The following is a 17,121-nucleotide window of genomic DNA, read 5'->3' on the forward strand; positions in this document are numbered from 1 at the left end:
GTCCCTTCAGGTACTGGAAGGCTGCTATTAGGTCTCCCCGGAGCCTCCTCTTCTCCAGGCTGAACAACCCCAGCTCCCTCAGCCTGTCCTTGTAGCAGAGGTGCTCCATCCCCCTGATCATCCTTGTGGCCCTCCTCTGGACCCTCTCCATCAGGTCCATGTCCTTCTTATATTGAGGGCTCCAGACCTGCACACAATACTCCAGGTGAGGTCTCACCAGAGCAGACCAAAGTGGCAGAATCCCCTCTCTGGACCTGCTGGCAACGCTTCTTTTGATGCAGCCCAGGATGCAATTGGCCTTCTGGGCTGCAGCTGCCCACTGCCTGCTCATGTCCAGCTTCTCGTCCACCAGCACCCCCAAGTCCCTTTCCTCAGGGCTGCTTTCCAATCCCTCACCCCCTAGTTTGTATTGGTGGCGAGGATTGTTCCGGCCCAGGTGCAGAACCTTGCATTTGCTCTTGTTGAACCTCATGAGGTTCACCTGGGCCCACCTCTCCAGCCTGTCCAGGTCCTTGCATAAGTAACTGGGAGGAGAGAAGCTTTGTGTAAGTCTGAAGACTGCTGCATATAGATTTTCTTTGTGCTTCTTTGTCTTTAATGATACCTACGAGGTCAGAAAAAAAAAAGCTGCAAATAAATAAAAAAGACAAATAAAAAATGCAAGAGAACTAAAAAAAATGCCATCTGTCCAGCTTTATTGCCATTCTAATGGGAATCCAGGTGCTTCTGCCAAGCTCTCGTTTCTTGCTGTAACTACTAAGCCAGAATGTTGAAACAAGTCTAGAGAATTTGCATAAAGTGATGTGATTATAAAAAGTGCACTGTGGTGAAATTTTATCAAGAAAAAGTCATGAGTGTGTGTGAGGGAACAAACACAAATGATGTCCTTTTGAAAATGTCAGCATATATTTTCACAGCCAGACCAACCCGTACGGGAAATGTGGGGCAAGATGTCTCCTTTTTGGCTCCGACTCAAGAAAAGAAGAAAAAAAAAAAAAAAGGAAGGTAAACTGCAAATCTAGTAATTGGAAATTACTGAAAACAGCTCATTAGTCATCTTGTTGTCTGTTTCCACTCTGCCACAGCTTCAGCCAGAGCCATTAGCATGCACCACTGCACACATGCATTGAACACCTACAGTATGTGCTGGAGTCATGCTTGGAAGGCAGCCACAGGATCCTAGAAATTTCACATGAAAGCATGGAACTGGAATGGAAACAAATCCTGGGAAATGAATGAATGAAGAAGCAAAAGCTCTTCGTGATAAAACGCCTTCCTTGGGCTCAGCCATCAGCACTTACCTGCATTATTACTTTCAGAAGAGTTCATGGCTTTGGCAGTGTGCGTGTACGTTTGTGTGCATTTCTGAGAAGAGACACGTTGCGGGGGAGGGAGGTTTCAGCTTTCAGTTTATCTCTTTTTTTTTTTTCTTTTTTTTTTTGCCTTCCCCAGCTTCACTTTTTGCAGACGCTGACACATCACTATTTCTGGCCAGAAAAGCAACCCATTGTCTTCACCCAGAGAAACAGTGCCAGTATCACTCTTTAGATTGACTAGCAGGGGTGCTTTGAGAGCATTTTGGCTAAATCCTCTGTCCTTTCCTTTGGACACTCTCTATTTAAACACGATGCATGGCGCAGAGCCTAGATGTGCAGGGGATTTTTCCCCACCTCCCTCCCTTCTCCCCCATGGGCTACTACGTGCACAATTAATTCTACTCATTCCTAATGAAATTTCTCCCTCAAAAGAAGTCCTCAATCTGTTATCCCTTTAACAAATCATCAGCTCCGAGTAAAGCATAGTAAAAGTATCCTTCCAACCTTCACCATTTTCCTCTCCCCTTCTGCCATAAAGCTTTAGATCTGAGCATTTTTTGTCCTGCCAAACTTTGGCACAATCGTACAACTTAAGGAGGGAAATAATGGGCTTCCAGGAAAGTTTGGTAAATGCAGAACTTGAAGAACTTCGTTAACCTTCCTTCTGTCCATTCTGTCCATAATCCCAAATCTTACTCATTTGTGCTCAGCATTCTCCTTCCAGCGTGCTTAGAGCTCCTAACAAAAAACTCAAAATGATACCACCCAGCTTTGAACTTCCAAAACCTAATCAGCATGGGGAGTCTTATAAGCTGTATTTCACAGCCCCGAGAAAGACAAAAAATCAAAAGATACTTCCTTCTTCTTCTTCCTTTTCATTAACACCAACTCACAGGATCCTTTCCATATACTGATCAAGTTGTTTTTATGGTTTGACATGACCACTATTTGCTGACAGCTCCAGAACATTAGGTGTCTGGTGGTTTGAAATATCCTAATTTTTACCCTAACTCATTTATAAACTGATTTTATTTTCCAGGAACAGCGTCTTTAATCTACTTTTGTAATTAACTTTTTAAATTTCCCATGGTGTTTACCTCTGGCGTATTTACAATATAATCCTGCTTTCCTGTTGTTTGCTGAGTTAAACAAACTGACTTCTCCTAGTCTTCTTTCATAGGGTAAGGTCATCTGAAGATACATTTCTGCATGAGCTTGGGAAATGTATGTGCTATTCCATCTGCTCTAATCAGAATCTTCTCAGTGCTGTGAGCTTATCTCAGGTTTCTATCCCTTGCAATTAAGTGCTCAGCTCTAATCAAACTTGCTTGAAATATAGGTCCCTGCTTTATCTTTCTAAAACCCCTTCAAAAGGATTATGGTCCACTTGCAGTGGACCCTCTTGGACAAAAAAACATGAACCTTCAGATGGAAATAACATGGGCTTTCAAAATCAGGCCAGGAATTAATTATTCATTTCCATGGTATTGCCAGCACATGGGTGACAAGAATGATGATACCAAAATCACATTCGAAACAAGTTTTATCATAATGGGCCTTAGTAACAGGCAAAATAAGACAGTTTTTCCAATGCAGCACGTTTACTTTGAGCACTTTGTAACCTGATTGAGAAATTTAACTTAAAACTTCATAAAGACAGCAAATTTCCAAACAGCAGATGCTCCACAATTTTGTAAAATAAGGCCTCTCTATGATGTCCCATTCTGCGAAACAAATTTGGAAATGTGGGCCACAAACGTGAAAACAACTTTTCACAGCATAGTACTCATCAGTAAGGCCTATTGATCCATCAGCCACACATAGCACACCTTTAGTTGAACGTTCTCTAACCAGTCGTCAGATAATCAGTATAGACTGGAACAGTATTTTAGCAGATTCTTCAACAGTCTTTTGTTCAGCTCTTCTAGTAGATGCACAAGTAGTCCACATATTGGTCAGTAGAGTAAAACAAACAGAACCACAAGAAGGCAGATGCAGCAAAAGTGAAAAATAACTATGCTGACTCCACAAATTCAGAAGGTTTTCATATCGTACTATAACCATGGATAGTTGATAATTTTGTTCATGCTATGAAAAAATCCACATAAAGTAAGTATGAGGCCGAGAACCTAAACAGTACTTTTGACTTATTACAACCACATGCACAAAGGCAAGTTCACTCTCAGAGCACTTTCAATGTCATGTACTTAAGTCTACAAATTGTACTTATGTTTAATGGTGCTGCTTACCTGAAATTTTCTTCTGGCTACAAAATACTGCATTCTCCTGATGACTTTTACAGCTGTTCGATGTGCTTCAGTTAATCTGCCAAGAAAGACAAACACAGACATGCATGAAGGGGAAGGGGGGGGAGTAGGTAAAATATCTTAATGGAAGATGTTAACTCCAAGCACCAAAATCTACAAATCTGGTTTATGTCTACAATGCAAAATTGTGGCATAACACACTGTGTGTGCATGTGTATTTTGTTCTGCTGCTCTACTCTCTTGTAGATTGTGGTTCTAAGTATAAAAACCTGATAAGTGAGACAATGAAAGCAGGTGTACAAAGATAATACGTGTGGAGGGGATTAGACAGGATTACTGTCAATGCATACAACTGGCATCAGTTTGAAGAATGTGAAATGTTTTTAGAACCATGACTGCATTCCTTATTTTGCTTTTATTGAGTGTTTGCCCATCGCACAGAAATTAAGTCCTTTAAAAAGTACTTTGAATTCTCTAGGAAGGAAAGAAAAGTTGAAGTACCACATCTAAAAAAAAAAATAAAATCAACACAACACACCCTCTTGGCACGTACATATCTGTGTGCCTGTGGCTGTCTGCATTGGTATTCAAACACAGAACTGGACATATTATAACTTAGCAATATCACTTCACTCAGAGGGTACTATATTTGCAGAACACTAGTTGTGCCACTTGGCTGGCAATTAATTACCACCCCCTCTTATTTACAGTGAATTTTGGAGGAGTGGGGAGGCAGCAGAAACATGGTAATTGTAAGAACAATCATTTCATTTAAGAACTGACTCCTTCCCCATTTCATTCATTCAAAATGAGGGAAATAAAATTTGCCTTCCAAGGAAGCCACATTGTTAGGAAGTCTGTGTTTTATACAGACATCGACTTTGACGTGTGATGATAACCCTAGGAAAGTTTGCCAGCAAATTTCTCAAGTCTCCTGAAAACACAATATGCCACCTCTTCCCAGTGTATCCGGCTGGGGAAAAGGAAGCACTGGCTAGGCCACCTACTTGGATGCCACGGTTTAGAGATATGGTCTTTAAAAAGTTGAAAGACTACAGTGTATTATTTCAAAGTGAAGTAAATAGAAGCTTAACAAACAGGGACTGTATTTAAGAACTGGCATCTATTTTCGTTTTTATAATTTCTCTTTGATAGTGCTTCTTGATTGGGCGAGATACTGCAGCCATAGGAACAGGGTTTTCAAAATAAGCTTTGATTAGCTTTTTCTTGCTTTATTTCAAGTCCCAGTTTAATATTAAATACATGCACAAATATGCGTGAAATCCAGGTGACTATGCTACATAAAACCTCACGCTTCAAGCATCATGTACATTGGTGCACATCCCCACACATGCAAACACACAGAAGACAATGCAGGGTGAGCGCAATTCAGGGACCGTCATTGTTCTTGACCGGCAGCATTGCTCAGTACGAACCCTTGCATTCGTGTAAGCCCATCAAAGGGATTTCAGAAGTGTCACTGGTGGCCTACCAGTAGTTTAGCCTACAGGACCTTTATTATGGTGAAAGAAAAGCTCTCAGCTTGACACTCGGGACCCCAGCTGAGCCCCTGCGGCTGGTGACTAGAATGGAGACAACATTCTGCTTGTAAATGGCATATATACTTGATAGAGAAATCTTTGTCAGCCCGTACAAGCAAAAAATAGATATATGTATATGTTTAGAACCAGAAAAGAACCCCAATTTAAGGTTTAGGGTTTAGCCTACCCCCTTCATGTACCAGTTAAGATAAAAGCTTGAAATTATCCTCTAGCTCTAAATGACATGAGACTTCATATATAGTTAAGAGGGGTTTTCTGGGGGGGGGCTTAATCCGTATTAGATGGTTCTTGCATTGTTTAAATAGTCTCAAATAGCTAACCTTAAAGAAGTCAGAGATGGAAACAAATCAAGGCAGTAATATCCTCCTGATTCCCCTCCTTCAGCAGAAATCAGGGCTAAACATTTTTTTCTAGTGTGTTTTCAAGTTAAAGTGTTCAAAACCATGAGGCTGACTCTTGGAACATGATGCAGAGTTGAGCAGGTCTCATTTTGAAAGAGAAAAGTTATTTATTTGTGATATATAACAAAGAAAGTCACCCGACTATAATTCAAAAGCACTTGATATAGGCCTGTTCCAACTGGCAGAATTCAGACTGGTCTCAATGGGAGCAACTTTTGAAAAAGGAGTAAGTTACTGTTCAGATTTAATGGCCACTAGTATTAAACTGACGGACAGAAACACGTGAATTCTGCCTTTAATAGAAAAAAAAAAAGGCAGCGTGAAAAGGTGCAAATCCGTAGACTGAGATATGTGGATGTGTTATCTTAATTGCCTCAATAAATCCATAAGGAGCACAGTGGCTCTGGATGACAGAGATGAACTGGCGGACGAGTTGAACTCCCTGCTCTGTGTAGTAAACAGAGATATCCCCCTGCCGGGGGCTGTGACAGTGTGGCCGACTGTGATTCTATACCTTTTCAGAGATTTTTAGCTGATTTTCATAGTTTCCTAGCACTGGTGTCCAGAATGGATAATTACACCTATTACTGCCCAGTAATACATTTATCCCTGTATTTAGCCCACTATATCTATCCTGCTAAGTCTTATATTTTAGCCCAAAAACTTGGATTGGGCAAAACCATTTCAGCCTTGAAGGTGTCAGTCTGTTACATGCCAGAAGCATAGAACAGGAGAGAACAAATGGCTCAGGATGCTTTAGGTCATGCTTTAGCAATGCTCAACAGAAACACAGCACTGCTTGCAGTGAGTCTCCTTGCTATTTTGAGATATGCAGCTCAGGAAACAAAACTCCAGGGAGGGTTGAGGTGGACACCATAGTTGCACACTCCTTCTGCATGGCATTTTCTACTGACAGAAGACAGAAACAGACAGATCTTCACAGCTGTTATGGTGCCTAACTCCCACGGAGATTAAGATCCAACTGCTTTTAAAGCTCTAGCTCCCAAATGAAGTCCCCAGGACCCGAAGCACTTGCTCTAAGTAGGAATATGGGTGGGTGGGGGGGTGACCACACCTCCATCCTTATGAAACCAGCCAAGCTCTCCTGCCACTGTGCAGCAGAGGGCTGTGGCACACACAGACGCTAGGAGATGCTCTCCAGTACACTGAAAAAAAATATTTAACTTGTTTAAAAGCTTTACCCATAAAACCAAGCATAAAGACTAGACCTTGTAAGGATGAGGGTCTGTGCTGAGGTGGGGTGTTACTACTGGATGGGTTGTTTGTTGTGGATGTTTTGCTCAAAAGAATGTGATTAGAGTTTTATTGACAGATAACGACATGCTTTCCCATCTTCTGACCTAAACAACAGGTTAAAAGGTTTTATTAAAACCTTCCCCGAAAGACTGTAAAGGAGAACAAAATGACAGTTGAAGGGAAGTGATCAGAGGTTTAGAAAGTTATGACCACATAAAAAAATTAATAATGGAAGCTTGTAACGTCTGTAAGTATAATGGATACCATGAAATGTCTACCGAAGTAACGTATACTTGGATACATAGATGATACTGACATCATCTATAACTATGTCTTCAAGGAGGACCCAAGCCTTGGATCCATTAGCAAACCAGTGTGTGTTCCTTACCTCCCCGTTAACTGATTGCTCAGCAAAATGCTCAATTTCAAAGGCAGTCAAACCTATCCTTAATTACCATGAGTCTTTCCCAGTTTGGCTTATGGACTCCTGGGCTGTCACATCACTGGGGTGGGAGAGGGAAAAGGAGGAGCGGGTGGAGGGCCTGGAATATATCTGTTAACAAGCAGTCCCCACCCTGAGCCCATGTTGGGTAACTCTCCAGCAACTCTTCTTGTGGATGCGGGGGAAAGGGGCCCCTCTTTGCTGGCTGCCTCCACCTTCCCCTCTGCAGGTTCTTGGGTGGCTGCAGAGCCTGGTGGGACATCTGTGTGCCAAGGAAGCACTGCAGCCCTGGGTTTGATCCTCTGCTCACGGCTCAGAGACCACGGTGAAAAGTCACTACTTTCAGCTTAAAACACTTGGATGTATTTAAGACTTTCTCTTTTTTTTCTTCTTTTTTTTATATTTTTTTTTCTTTTATTTTATTTTATTTTTTTTTTTTAAACTGCAGAAAGGCAGTAGCCTAAGCCAAAGAAGCCAAACATTTTCAGTTGAAAATAATTGAACTAGAGGAGGAAAGACAGATGATCAAGTCCAAAGCAGCTCTGGGAACTATCCACAGGGATTTTTTTTCTTTTATTTTCATATACCACTCTGTTTGTTAAAAGCTTGTGTTGGCCAGTTCAGACCTACTCTTTTTCTTCTTCTTTTGTACGGAGACAGATCACTCTCAGCTTAATATGCTTTGGAACAGCCAGGGAACGTTCGAAGTGAAAAACAGATCTGGAAATGGACCCTAAACCCAGGCAAAGTTACAACTCTTCCAGGCCATGCTGAGGCACAGCTCAAGGCTCCAATCAAGACTGTTACCCGTGTGATGCACCTTTCAGTGCAGAAGCAGTTTTTAATCATTGGAGTTCACCTCCGTGCAGAAACACGGGGAAGAACTTTCCTGAGGCTGTGCTGCAGGACGGCTGCAGAGAGTGGAACGTGCACCCCAGGCTGGTTCTCCTGCCGTTTATTCAGGTGTCGTGAATTAGAAGAGTTATTCAGTGTCATGTTAACTACTTTGATCACGAACTGTGGAAAATAAAAGCTGCTTCAGCAAGGTCAATTATAGCTCTCTGGCCCAATTTGCAAAACTGTTTTGACGATACAGGCTTACGGTACTTGGATTACTGCTGAGCTTCATTCATTTGTTACGTTTTGATTGCTTAGCAGGAAAACACATATAAAGCCACACTAACTCTATTTCATTACTGGCCATTGGATAGTGTAAATCCTGCCCAGAGTAACACACAGCATCATCTATTCTGGAGGTGTTCACTTGACATCAGTTTCTAAGCCAGCGCAAACAGTGACTAGGTCAGTGACAGCAAGTGAAATGTAAAGAAGTTATTTGAGAAACTCAGCCCTCCATCTGCCTTTTTGTTTTCCCATCACATTTGATTAAGAGTATTCGCTGTCCGGCTCTGTTTCTGGGAAAGAACTTTGATTCTTAGTTATAACTTTAATTTTTCTCATCTACAACTATCTCAAATGGGCTGATATTTTATTAGGCACAATATAAAGCAAGACTTATTTGCACTGAAACATTACCAGAATCAATACAAAACATGAAATGCTGGCATCACAAGGTACTTTTTGTCTCCAGATGCACGTAGCACAGGCTGCTCACTTTCAGAGAAAACACTTTTCATTAAACTGCAAATTCCCACTGTTACTGAAGGGCAGTATTTAGCAGAGAGGAATATCCCCTATATTCAAATGTAGCTAAACTGTGTCATTATCCCGTCATATGGATAGCATGCACCCATAAATTGTTGAGGGAGAAGAAGGGTGGGAAAACAGAAATCATAGACATAAAATTAGGGAGTTTATTACAGGCAGGCGCAGCAGTTTGTCCATATGCAGTCACATCACTATGTGGGCTTTCTGTTGATGGAAAGAGGTGGTGGAGAGAGACAGTTCTCATCACAAGAAACATAAAAAAAAGAAGCTTACATAATGTGTTTTAAATACTGAGGGAAGTTACAATGCCCAAATGAAAAAAAATAAATCTTCCTACTAATAAATGAAAATGAAATTAGTATTGCCTTCAGCTAAGCAAAGTCAGACAAAATGCCTTGAGCCTTTTTAATGACTTAAGAGAAGGTTGCAGCTTGAATCTGACATACAAACACCTGGAAATGTCAGGTGATGATTCTGATTCCAGAACTCGCTCTAAGCCAGGAGAAGCAGAGAAGTACAGCATAAATATAACAGAAGAAATTTCCAGCCTTGTAACGTTTCATCAAAGCCTTGTGAAGAACAGATACTTCTATAGAATTTCCAGAACTTACATGATGGAAATTTTATAAGATGCCATTTGCGCTGAAACCTGAGAGAACATTTCAGAAAATGTTGGCACAACTTTAGTTTTCCCTTTATTCCTAATCACATTTGTACCATAAACCTGCCTCATCTCTAACCATATCCTTATCTGAACCTTTTCTTTTCAAGCCCATGTTTGGCTACAAAACTATAAATAAATTAGGATTGGCTTCTCTCAAAACAGAGCAGCCTGGAGGCCTATTTGGCTTTATCAAGCTCTGCTGACAGCCTCAATTTATGAAGGAATGCTGCAGATTCTGCAAATCCCTCCTCAGCAGGTAGAGTCCCTGGCAAAATAGAAAAGAGCACAGAAGTGACATGTTCATGGAGGGCTGTATTTTGGCAGCTGGCTATTTTGCTGAAGATTTTGTGGCATTTGCTCTCTCCATCCATCCATCCATCACCATATACACTGCTGCCTCTCCGAATTCATTCCAGACTGCAATTGCCTCTGCTTCTACTTGCCCCTCTAACCTGGCCTTCCCTGAAGGGATCGAGAAAGACAGCAGATTTCTTACAGCAGTGCTCCTAGGGATTGGGGCAGAAGAACACACTGAGGAGAAACCCTGTTAGAAGAGGAAGAACTAATATATCGTTTACAGGGAGCAAATGGCAAGACAATACATTGGCAGAGCAAATACCACTGGGAGAAGAAGAAGGGCAGGGCAGGGCATTTTCTTGATGTTGTCCACAAACAGAATTTTAAAAAAAAGTAGAAAGCTCCTGCAAATAATGAGAGGAAGATGTAACCTGCTCACTAAATGTGATTTAATGAGGAAGAAAATCCCTTGAACTTTGAGTTGTTTTTCTCAGCCCTAGGCAGTTGGAGTTTTCAGTTACAAGTTTGTTCTGTAATATTACAAAGTGGGTTTATTGAGAAGTGGGAGAAAAGCTCTGTGTTAGTCCCTTGCTAATTAAAATGCATAATTAAAATGAGTAATTAAGCTTACTACGGAATGCTCTTGTGTCTGGGAGCCCAACTGCCCTTGAACAACAATTCATCTGCTGAACTGTCTCTGAGAACTAAAGTAACCATTGGATATTTTGGTTACATCTTTCCTCTGTGTTTCGTTGGCAGCAAAATAAAAGTGCCTGGTCTCTTTTCTGCCATTTTATTTCTTCCATTCTATTGGCAGCAAAATAAAAGTGCCTCTTTTCTGCCATTTTATTTCTTCCATTCTTTCTGCAGTGTCAGAACAAACAAGATGATGTCATAGGGATGTCTTTTCAGTGTGGAAATACAAACACAGACAGATTTTCCTTTTTTTTTTTTTTTTTTTTTCCTGAGCAAACAGCTTCTAGAAATTGCCACAATAACTTCCTGCATTAGCACTGTACCATGACCACTTCTGGTCCCAGGATAGGTGAAATGCTCTTGTCTCCATGCCAATTCTCATTTGCTTAGAAAACAGACTCAAGCCACAACCACAATCACAACCTCGGGAGGTGGACAAACGCCGACAGACAATGACACGTTTTTACCCCATGTATGACATCAGTCGCTGATCCTAGCAGATAAAGGTATTTTTTTCACATCTCATTCCTTAAGACTTGGTCTTCATCAATTCACCTTTTAAAAAATGCCAACAGAACTGAATGCCCTGCTGGTAACGGGCACGGGAGAGACAGCCATCACCAAGTCAAACAACCTCCCAGCAGAGGAGATGCCTTTCTGGAATCCAAACAGCCTTTGTGGCGGTACGGGGGGAACGAGAACGGAGCAGCCTTATTTGATGGGTTCTGGTTTGCTCACTTTAAAAAACGCCACAACCCAAATTAATGAACTTTAAGACTTCATTTTCCTCTTCACTGTATTCAGCATTTATGGGAACAACGCGGTGTTGTTAATACACACCAGTGACTGAGCGCTGTATTTATGCCTCAATGATTTTCTGTCATGATAATATAATGCCTGGCAAAGACCAATTCTCTGAAATACCGGTTTGTTTGGGTTCATTAATCTTAATTCCTATCTTGCCTGAATAGGAGCTGGATAACAGTCAAGTCAGGGAATAGTTCTGAGAATTAAAACTTCAGTGGCTTTTGGGCTGCCCAAGGCTTTACATTTCTTTTAAAAAATAAGTAATTAATTAATCTGCACCAAGTACTATGGAAAGACCCTGTGGAATTGAGCGAAATGTTTCTTGTGGTTTTAAAAAACAAAAAACAGTGGCTTTTGGCAGGATCTTTCCTTAGTAGCTCTTGTGATTTAGTAGTTGCAGCAGGGGCTATGGAAACACAACTCCTGGGTTCTTGAATTGATTGATTTAGCTGGCCTCTGTCTCTCTGTGTGATCTTTTACCTGGCTATGCTCTGGTTTATATGTCTATAAAGTAAGTGTGAAACCTAAATCATGGAGGTATCAGGAGGCTTACTTCACTGAAGATTTTAAGGCAATTAGTGGTCCCAAATGAAGACATATTTTATTTATAGACTAGCTCAGCAGGAAAAAAAAAAAAAGGGGGAGTAACAACATGTTTTCCCTTTAATGATGATATGGAAAGAGGGAAAATGATTTGCAGGCTTGGGGTAAACTGCCATGCCACTACCCCCCAAACAGAGGTTGTTTTCCAAAGCATTCTTCATTCTCCACCTTCACAACCTCTGCTCCTCCTCTCCTGAACACCTGAGCAATCTCTTTGGGAACTACCTCCCTGTTCACCAGATACTCAGCAGTTCAAGACATCCACAGCATCCGAAGCCAAACAGGACCATTAGATCATGAACGTGACCTGCTCAACAGTGCAGGGGATTGCATTTCACACAGCTGCCCTTGCCCTGAGCCAAAAACCTTGTGTAGGACTAAAGTAACTTTCCAGAAAGGCATCTGGCCTTGATATAAAGACCTTTATATACTGTTAAAAAGTGCCTTATTTTTTATTTAAATTTGTCAGTATTCAGCTTCTAGGCTCCTCTCTCCAACTGGAGTAGCAGCAATTTTAGCCTTTTCCAGCCCTGTCTCTCTACCAAGGACCTTCAGCGGTGCCAGATGCGCTGCCTCTGGCCTGGCAGGGAGACCAGGCTCTGGTGTAGGGAAGAGAGACTACTGCTCTTTGGGGAATTGCAAGGAGAGACTGAAATGCTACAACATTTTTAGCGTTACTTTCCTGCCCGCGGTCTAGGTCATGCTATCGGTGATTAAAGAGACGGGTAATGATGCTTAGACTGGCAGAGGTGGAGAACGAACGGGAAGGTCTGTGTGTGGAAGCATCAAACCAGGAAAAACAGCACAAAAAGCCCTGTGAGGATGGCAGGTGCTTGTGGGACCGAGACCATCAACGTCACAGCCACAGCACATTTATGTACAGCGTTTTAGGACATCCAATTCAGGAACACGAAGAAGGCGCAGAGTTGAGAGCTGCCTCTGCCCAGATAGAAAAAAAAAGGACTTCAGCTGCTAAGAGGTGATGGTGGGAAAACACAGAACAGGGCTGGAGCCTTAAGAGATCCTGGTAAAGAGACAGAGGACAGAGAATAAATCCTAATGATTCACAGAGGTGGGAGAGCACGGAAAGGTAAAAGGCTCTGATCGTTGTCAGCTCCCAAAGGCAAAAAGGGTTCCTTGGACCATGGTTGCCATACTGAGATGTCAGCAGACACAAGGAAGAGCATTAGAGCATTACCTGGCCTTCCACGCAATTTAAAGACATCCTGAGCAGCCCTCCTGGATACGTGCAGCTGGGATACAGGCAGGGTGGACAGACCGCTTGGTACACACATCTTGGCATTTGTGATTTTGGGATTATGACACTGTGAATCACTGAAGCTAAAATAAAATCACCTTGCCCTCCCCTGAAGTCTTACACTGAGTTTTGGCACACAATAACCAGTTTACACCAACAGAAAAGATTCTTTCAAGATAGCTCTAAATTTGACTTGCTATCTGATCACCTTCAAATTTGCCTTTCAAAGGTCTTGACAAAACCACATGTATTCTCACAACCGCCTTGTGAGCGCCCGTCACCAAGTTACAGCCCACTTCAGAGCTCCAACACCAGTTTCTACAAACCCATGTGGCCAAGAAAGACTATCACTGCCATTAGAGGAACTGGCATTTCAAAACAAAAAACCATGATCTTCCTTTTTAAAAAAATTTAGTGTCCATAAACTATTTTGCAGACAATAGTGATCATATTCACAGAACCTCCCAGGGAACTTTGTGTAGCCACAGACACTTATTATTTTTCCACCTTGTATTTCATGTAAGAACACGCATAAAAAACTTACAGGACTCGCTTTCCTAATACTGAAAATATGCAGTGCTTATCAACTACTACAGAAAAAACATCTTGCTAAAAGTTGCAAGCATCACTTGTGCAAAACTATCACTGAAACCAGAAGTTTTGCTGAGCTACTTATTTCAAGATGTTTCACTTGCTTTCTGTTCAAAGATTGTGCATTTTTTTTCTTTACCTTCAGGAAAAGATGCCACCTCTGCAGTTTTTTTTCTGGCAAACCTCTAGCTCAGTCGGTTGATGAACAGAAGGAAAGTGATCATATACCAATTGCTCATGACTTACTATTAAAGAACAGGAAAAAATCTTTTTTCAAAGTAAGTGAGGAAATCTGTGTCCTCATGCACTGGGGAATTCTGATTTTCCTGCCTTTGTTTCCATCCTATCTCACAGGAAAAATATTTTAAAAGTCATTATGAAACAAAAGATTCTAAGAGTATTTGAGCCTGAAATGATAATATGTTTCATTTTGTACCATTTTAATACACATTTATGTTTCCAAAAAGGAAAACATTTCATCCTCTTATAAAATTAATGCATTTTATCTGATTTACGCCCTTTCTTCTAGTAACTCAGACTTCAACTTATACTCTACCTGGCATCATCTAGTGCAGAATGAAGACCACATGCCTTAGAGAAGATGTAAACTGGTTTTCAGGATACTACTAAAGAACGGCACAGCTAAGGTGTGGATTCCATGAAACAGCAGACCGTGCTGACTGATCCAGTTCAAATATTGGTACAGACTTAACTTTGATAATTTTCCACTGATCACAGTGTTCTGAACTGTGCCTGCATCAAATTAATTTTGGTTTAACTCCTTCTGCTATAAAATCAAATGAATACACACCACCACCACCTCCTCAAGTTTTCTCATGGAAAATCTCCATTTTGAAGAACTGACACACCAGAAGGCTGTGCTACCAAACAGTTAGACATGGACAGGCTGGAGGGTTGGGCAGAGAGAAACCTAATGAAGTTCAACAAGGGCAAGTGTTGGGTGCTGCTCCTGGGGAGGAATAACCCCCTGCACCAGGACAGGTTGGGGGTGACCTGCTGGAGAGCAGCTCTGTGGAAAAAGACCTGGCAGTCCTGGTGGACAACAGGATGCCCATGAACCAGCAATGGGTGCTTGTGGCCAAGAAGGCCAATGTCATCCTGGGGGGCATCAGGAAGAGTGTGAGCAGCAGGTGGAGGGAGGTCATCCTGCCCCTCTGCTCTGCCCTGGGGAGGCCCCATCTGGAGCACTGGGACCAGTTCTGGGCTCCCCAGTTCCAGAAGGACAGGGAACTGCTACAAAGATGATGAGGGGCCTGGAGCATCTCTCTTATGAGGAAAAACTGAGGGACTTTGGTTTTTTCAGTCTGGAGAAGACCGAGGAAGGATCTGATCAACACCTATAAGTACTTAAAGGGAGGGTGTCAGGAAGAAGGGGCCAGGTTTTTTTCAGTGGTGCCAAGTAAAAGGACAACAGGTAACAGGCACAAACTTGAACATAGGAAGCTCCATCTAAACATGAGGACGAACTTTACTTTGAGGGTGGCAAAGCACTGGAATAGGTTGCCCAAAGAAGTGGTGGAATCTCCATTTCTGGAGACATTCAAAACCCACCTGGACGCCATTCTCTGCAACCTGCTCTAGGCAAACCCACTTTGGCAGGGGGTTGGGATAGATGATGTTCAGAGGTCCCTTCCAACCCCTATCACTCTGTGATTCTGTGAATTTTTTACCACTTGAAAAATTATCATCTCTATTCTCACTGAAAGTCAGTAACAAATGAACATCTGATAGAAGCAAGAGGTATCCATATATTATTGAGTACACAAGGCAAATTAATTAACAGGATAATAGCTATTCCTATCAGTGCTTCAAAATCTCAAGCTTTCAGGTTTTGGGTGGTTTATGTTTTGTTTTGTTTTGTTTGGGTTTTTTTATTGGCCCTTGAGGATGCCAGTACTGCAATCAAACATGTTTCTAAATAATTATTCACTCATTTAGGTGGTTGCCCAAAGAAGTGGTGGAATCTCCATTTCTGGAGACATTCAAAACCCACCTGGACGCCATTCTCTGCAACCTGCTCTAGGCAAACCCACTTTGGCAGGGGGTTGGGATAGATGATGTTCAGAGGTCCCTTCCAACCCCTATCACTCTGTGATTCTGTGAATTTTTTACCACTTGAAAAATTATCATCTCTATTCTCACTGAAAGTCAGTAACAAATGAACATCTGATAGAAGCAAGAGGTATCCATATATTATTGAGTACACAAGGCAAATTAATTAACAGGATAATAGCTATTCCTATCAGTGCTTCAAAATCTCAAGCTTTCAGGTTTTGGGTGGTTTATGTTTTGTTTTGTTTTGTTTGGGTTTTTTTATTGGCCCTTGAGGATGCCAGTACTGCAATCAAACATGTTTCTAAATAATTATTCACTCATTTAGGTGGCTAACCACCTGAATTGCTGTAATTAGAACACTTAATACAAGCAATTAATTATGTCAGCAATGATTAAGGCTGCTTGTAAGATCTAGATACAGAAATATGTTCAAACAAACAAAAAAAAAAAAACAAAAAACAAAACCCAAAGGGATCTTCATTTCATTTGACACATTTTCACTGATTGTTATCTGACAACAGTCTGAGAATTCCTCGTGGAATTTCTGTGTAAGAATGAAATAAAAACTGGGAACAATGCTATCAAGACTCCCACTGAAGTGGAATTTATTTTTTTATCCAAGGGACAGACAGACAGATGTTGCCTCAAATTAGGTTTTTCTTGTCCTTGAACAATTGGCTTTATTCCGGATCTGAAGGAACTTACTGAAGAGAGGAGGCAGCAACTCAATTATTCATGTACTCGAGCCCAAAATTTCAGTGTCAAAAATATGAAATTGGTCATGACCATATGTCCACTTGAAGCTGAAATAAGGACGCGTTTTTTCTCTTCCAACATTTCCCAGCATCCTCTCATCCTCCAACAAGTCCTCACAATATTGACCCAGTTTGGTAATGAATTACAGGCTTAGTTTTATAAAAGTTCATAAACCTATAAACTTCAACCCCATTCCAGAGGAGCCTGAGACAATTTATCTTTTTGCTTGAAAATTATGCAAAAAGAAATTATGCAAAACATGAGGTTTGGCATGGATTCGAAGCAAAACCACTTGAAACACTGCAATTTAAAGTGAATTTACTTTGACAATTTCAGTTTGCCCAAACCTGAAACTCAAAGCAAACCTCAGGGCAGAAGTGTAAACCAGAACAGATAGAAATCAACAACCGTTTACACAACACTCCAGGAGTCGAAGATACTTAACTTCACATGACATGAA

General features: G+C 41.3%; 1 protein-coding gene across 7 annotated transcripts in view; it reads right to left on the minus strand.

Annotated features, from left to right (window-relative positions):
- The window catches only part of LOC106898163 (potassium voltage-gated channel subfamily KQT member 1-like), a 534,664-nt gene that overhangs the window by 234,197 nt on the left and 283,346 nt on the right, over positions 1-17,121 (minus strand). For all 7 annotated transcript variants that reach the window (XR_001413887.1, XR_001413886.1, XM_014959270.1 and 4 more), the window contains one exon: positions 3,566-3,641. Coding sequence is in view for 5 of the 7 variants with exons in the window: in XM_014959270.1 (XP_014814756.1) it covers positions 3,566-3,641 (76 nt within the window). In the remaining 2 variants the exon portion in view is untranslated. The remainder of the gene's footprint in view (positions 1-3,565; positions 3,642-17,121) is intronic.

Source organism: Calidris pugnax, unplaced genomic scaffold, assembly GCF_001431845.1.
Source record: "Calidris pugnax isolate Ruff unplaced genomic scaffold, ASM143184v1 scaffold298, whole genome shotgun sequence".
Taxonomy (NCBI): Eukaryota; Metazoa; Chordata; class Aves; order Charadriiformes; family Scolopacidae; genus Calidris; species Calidris pugnax.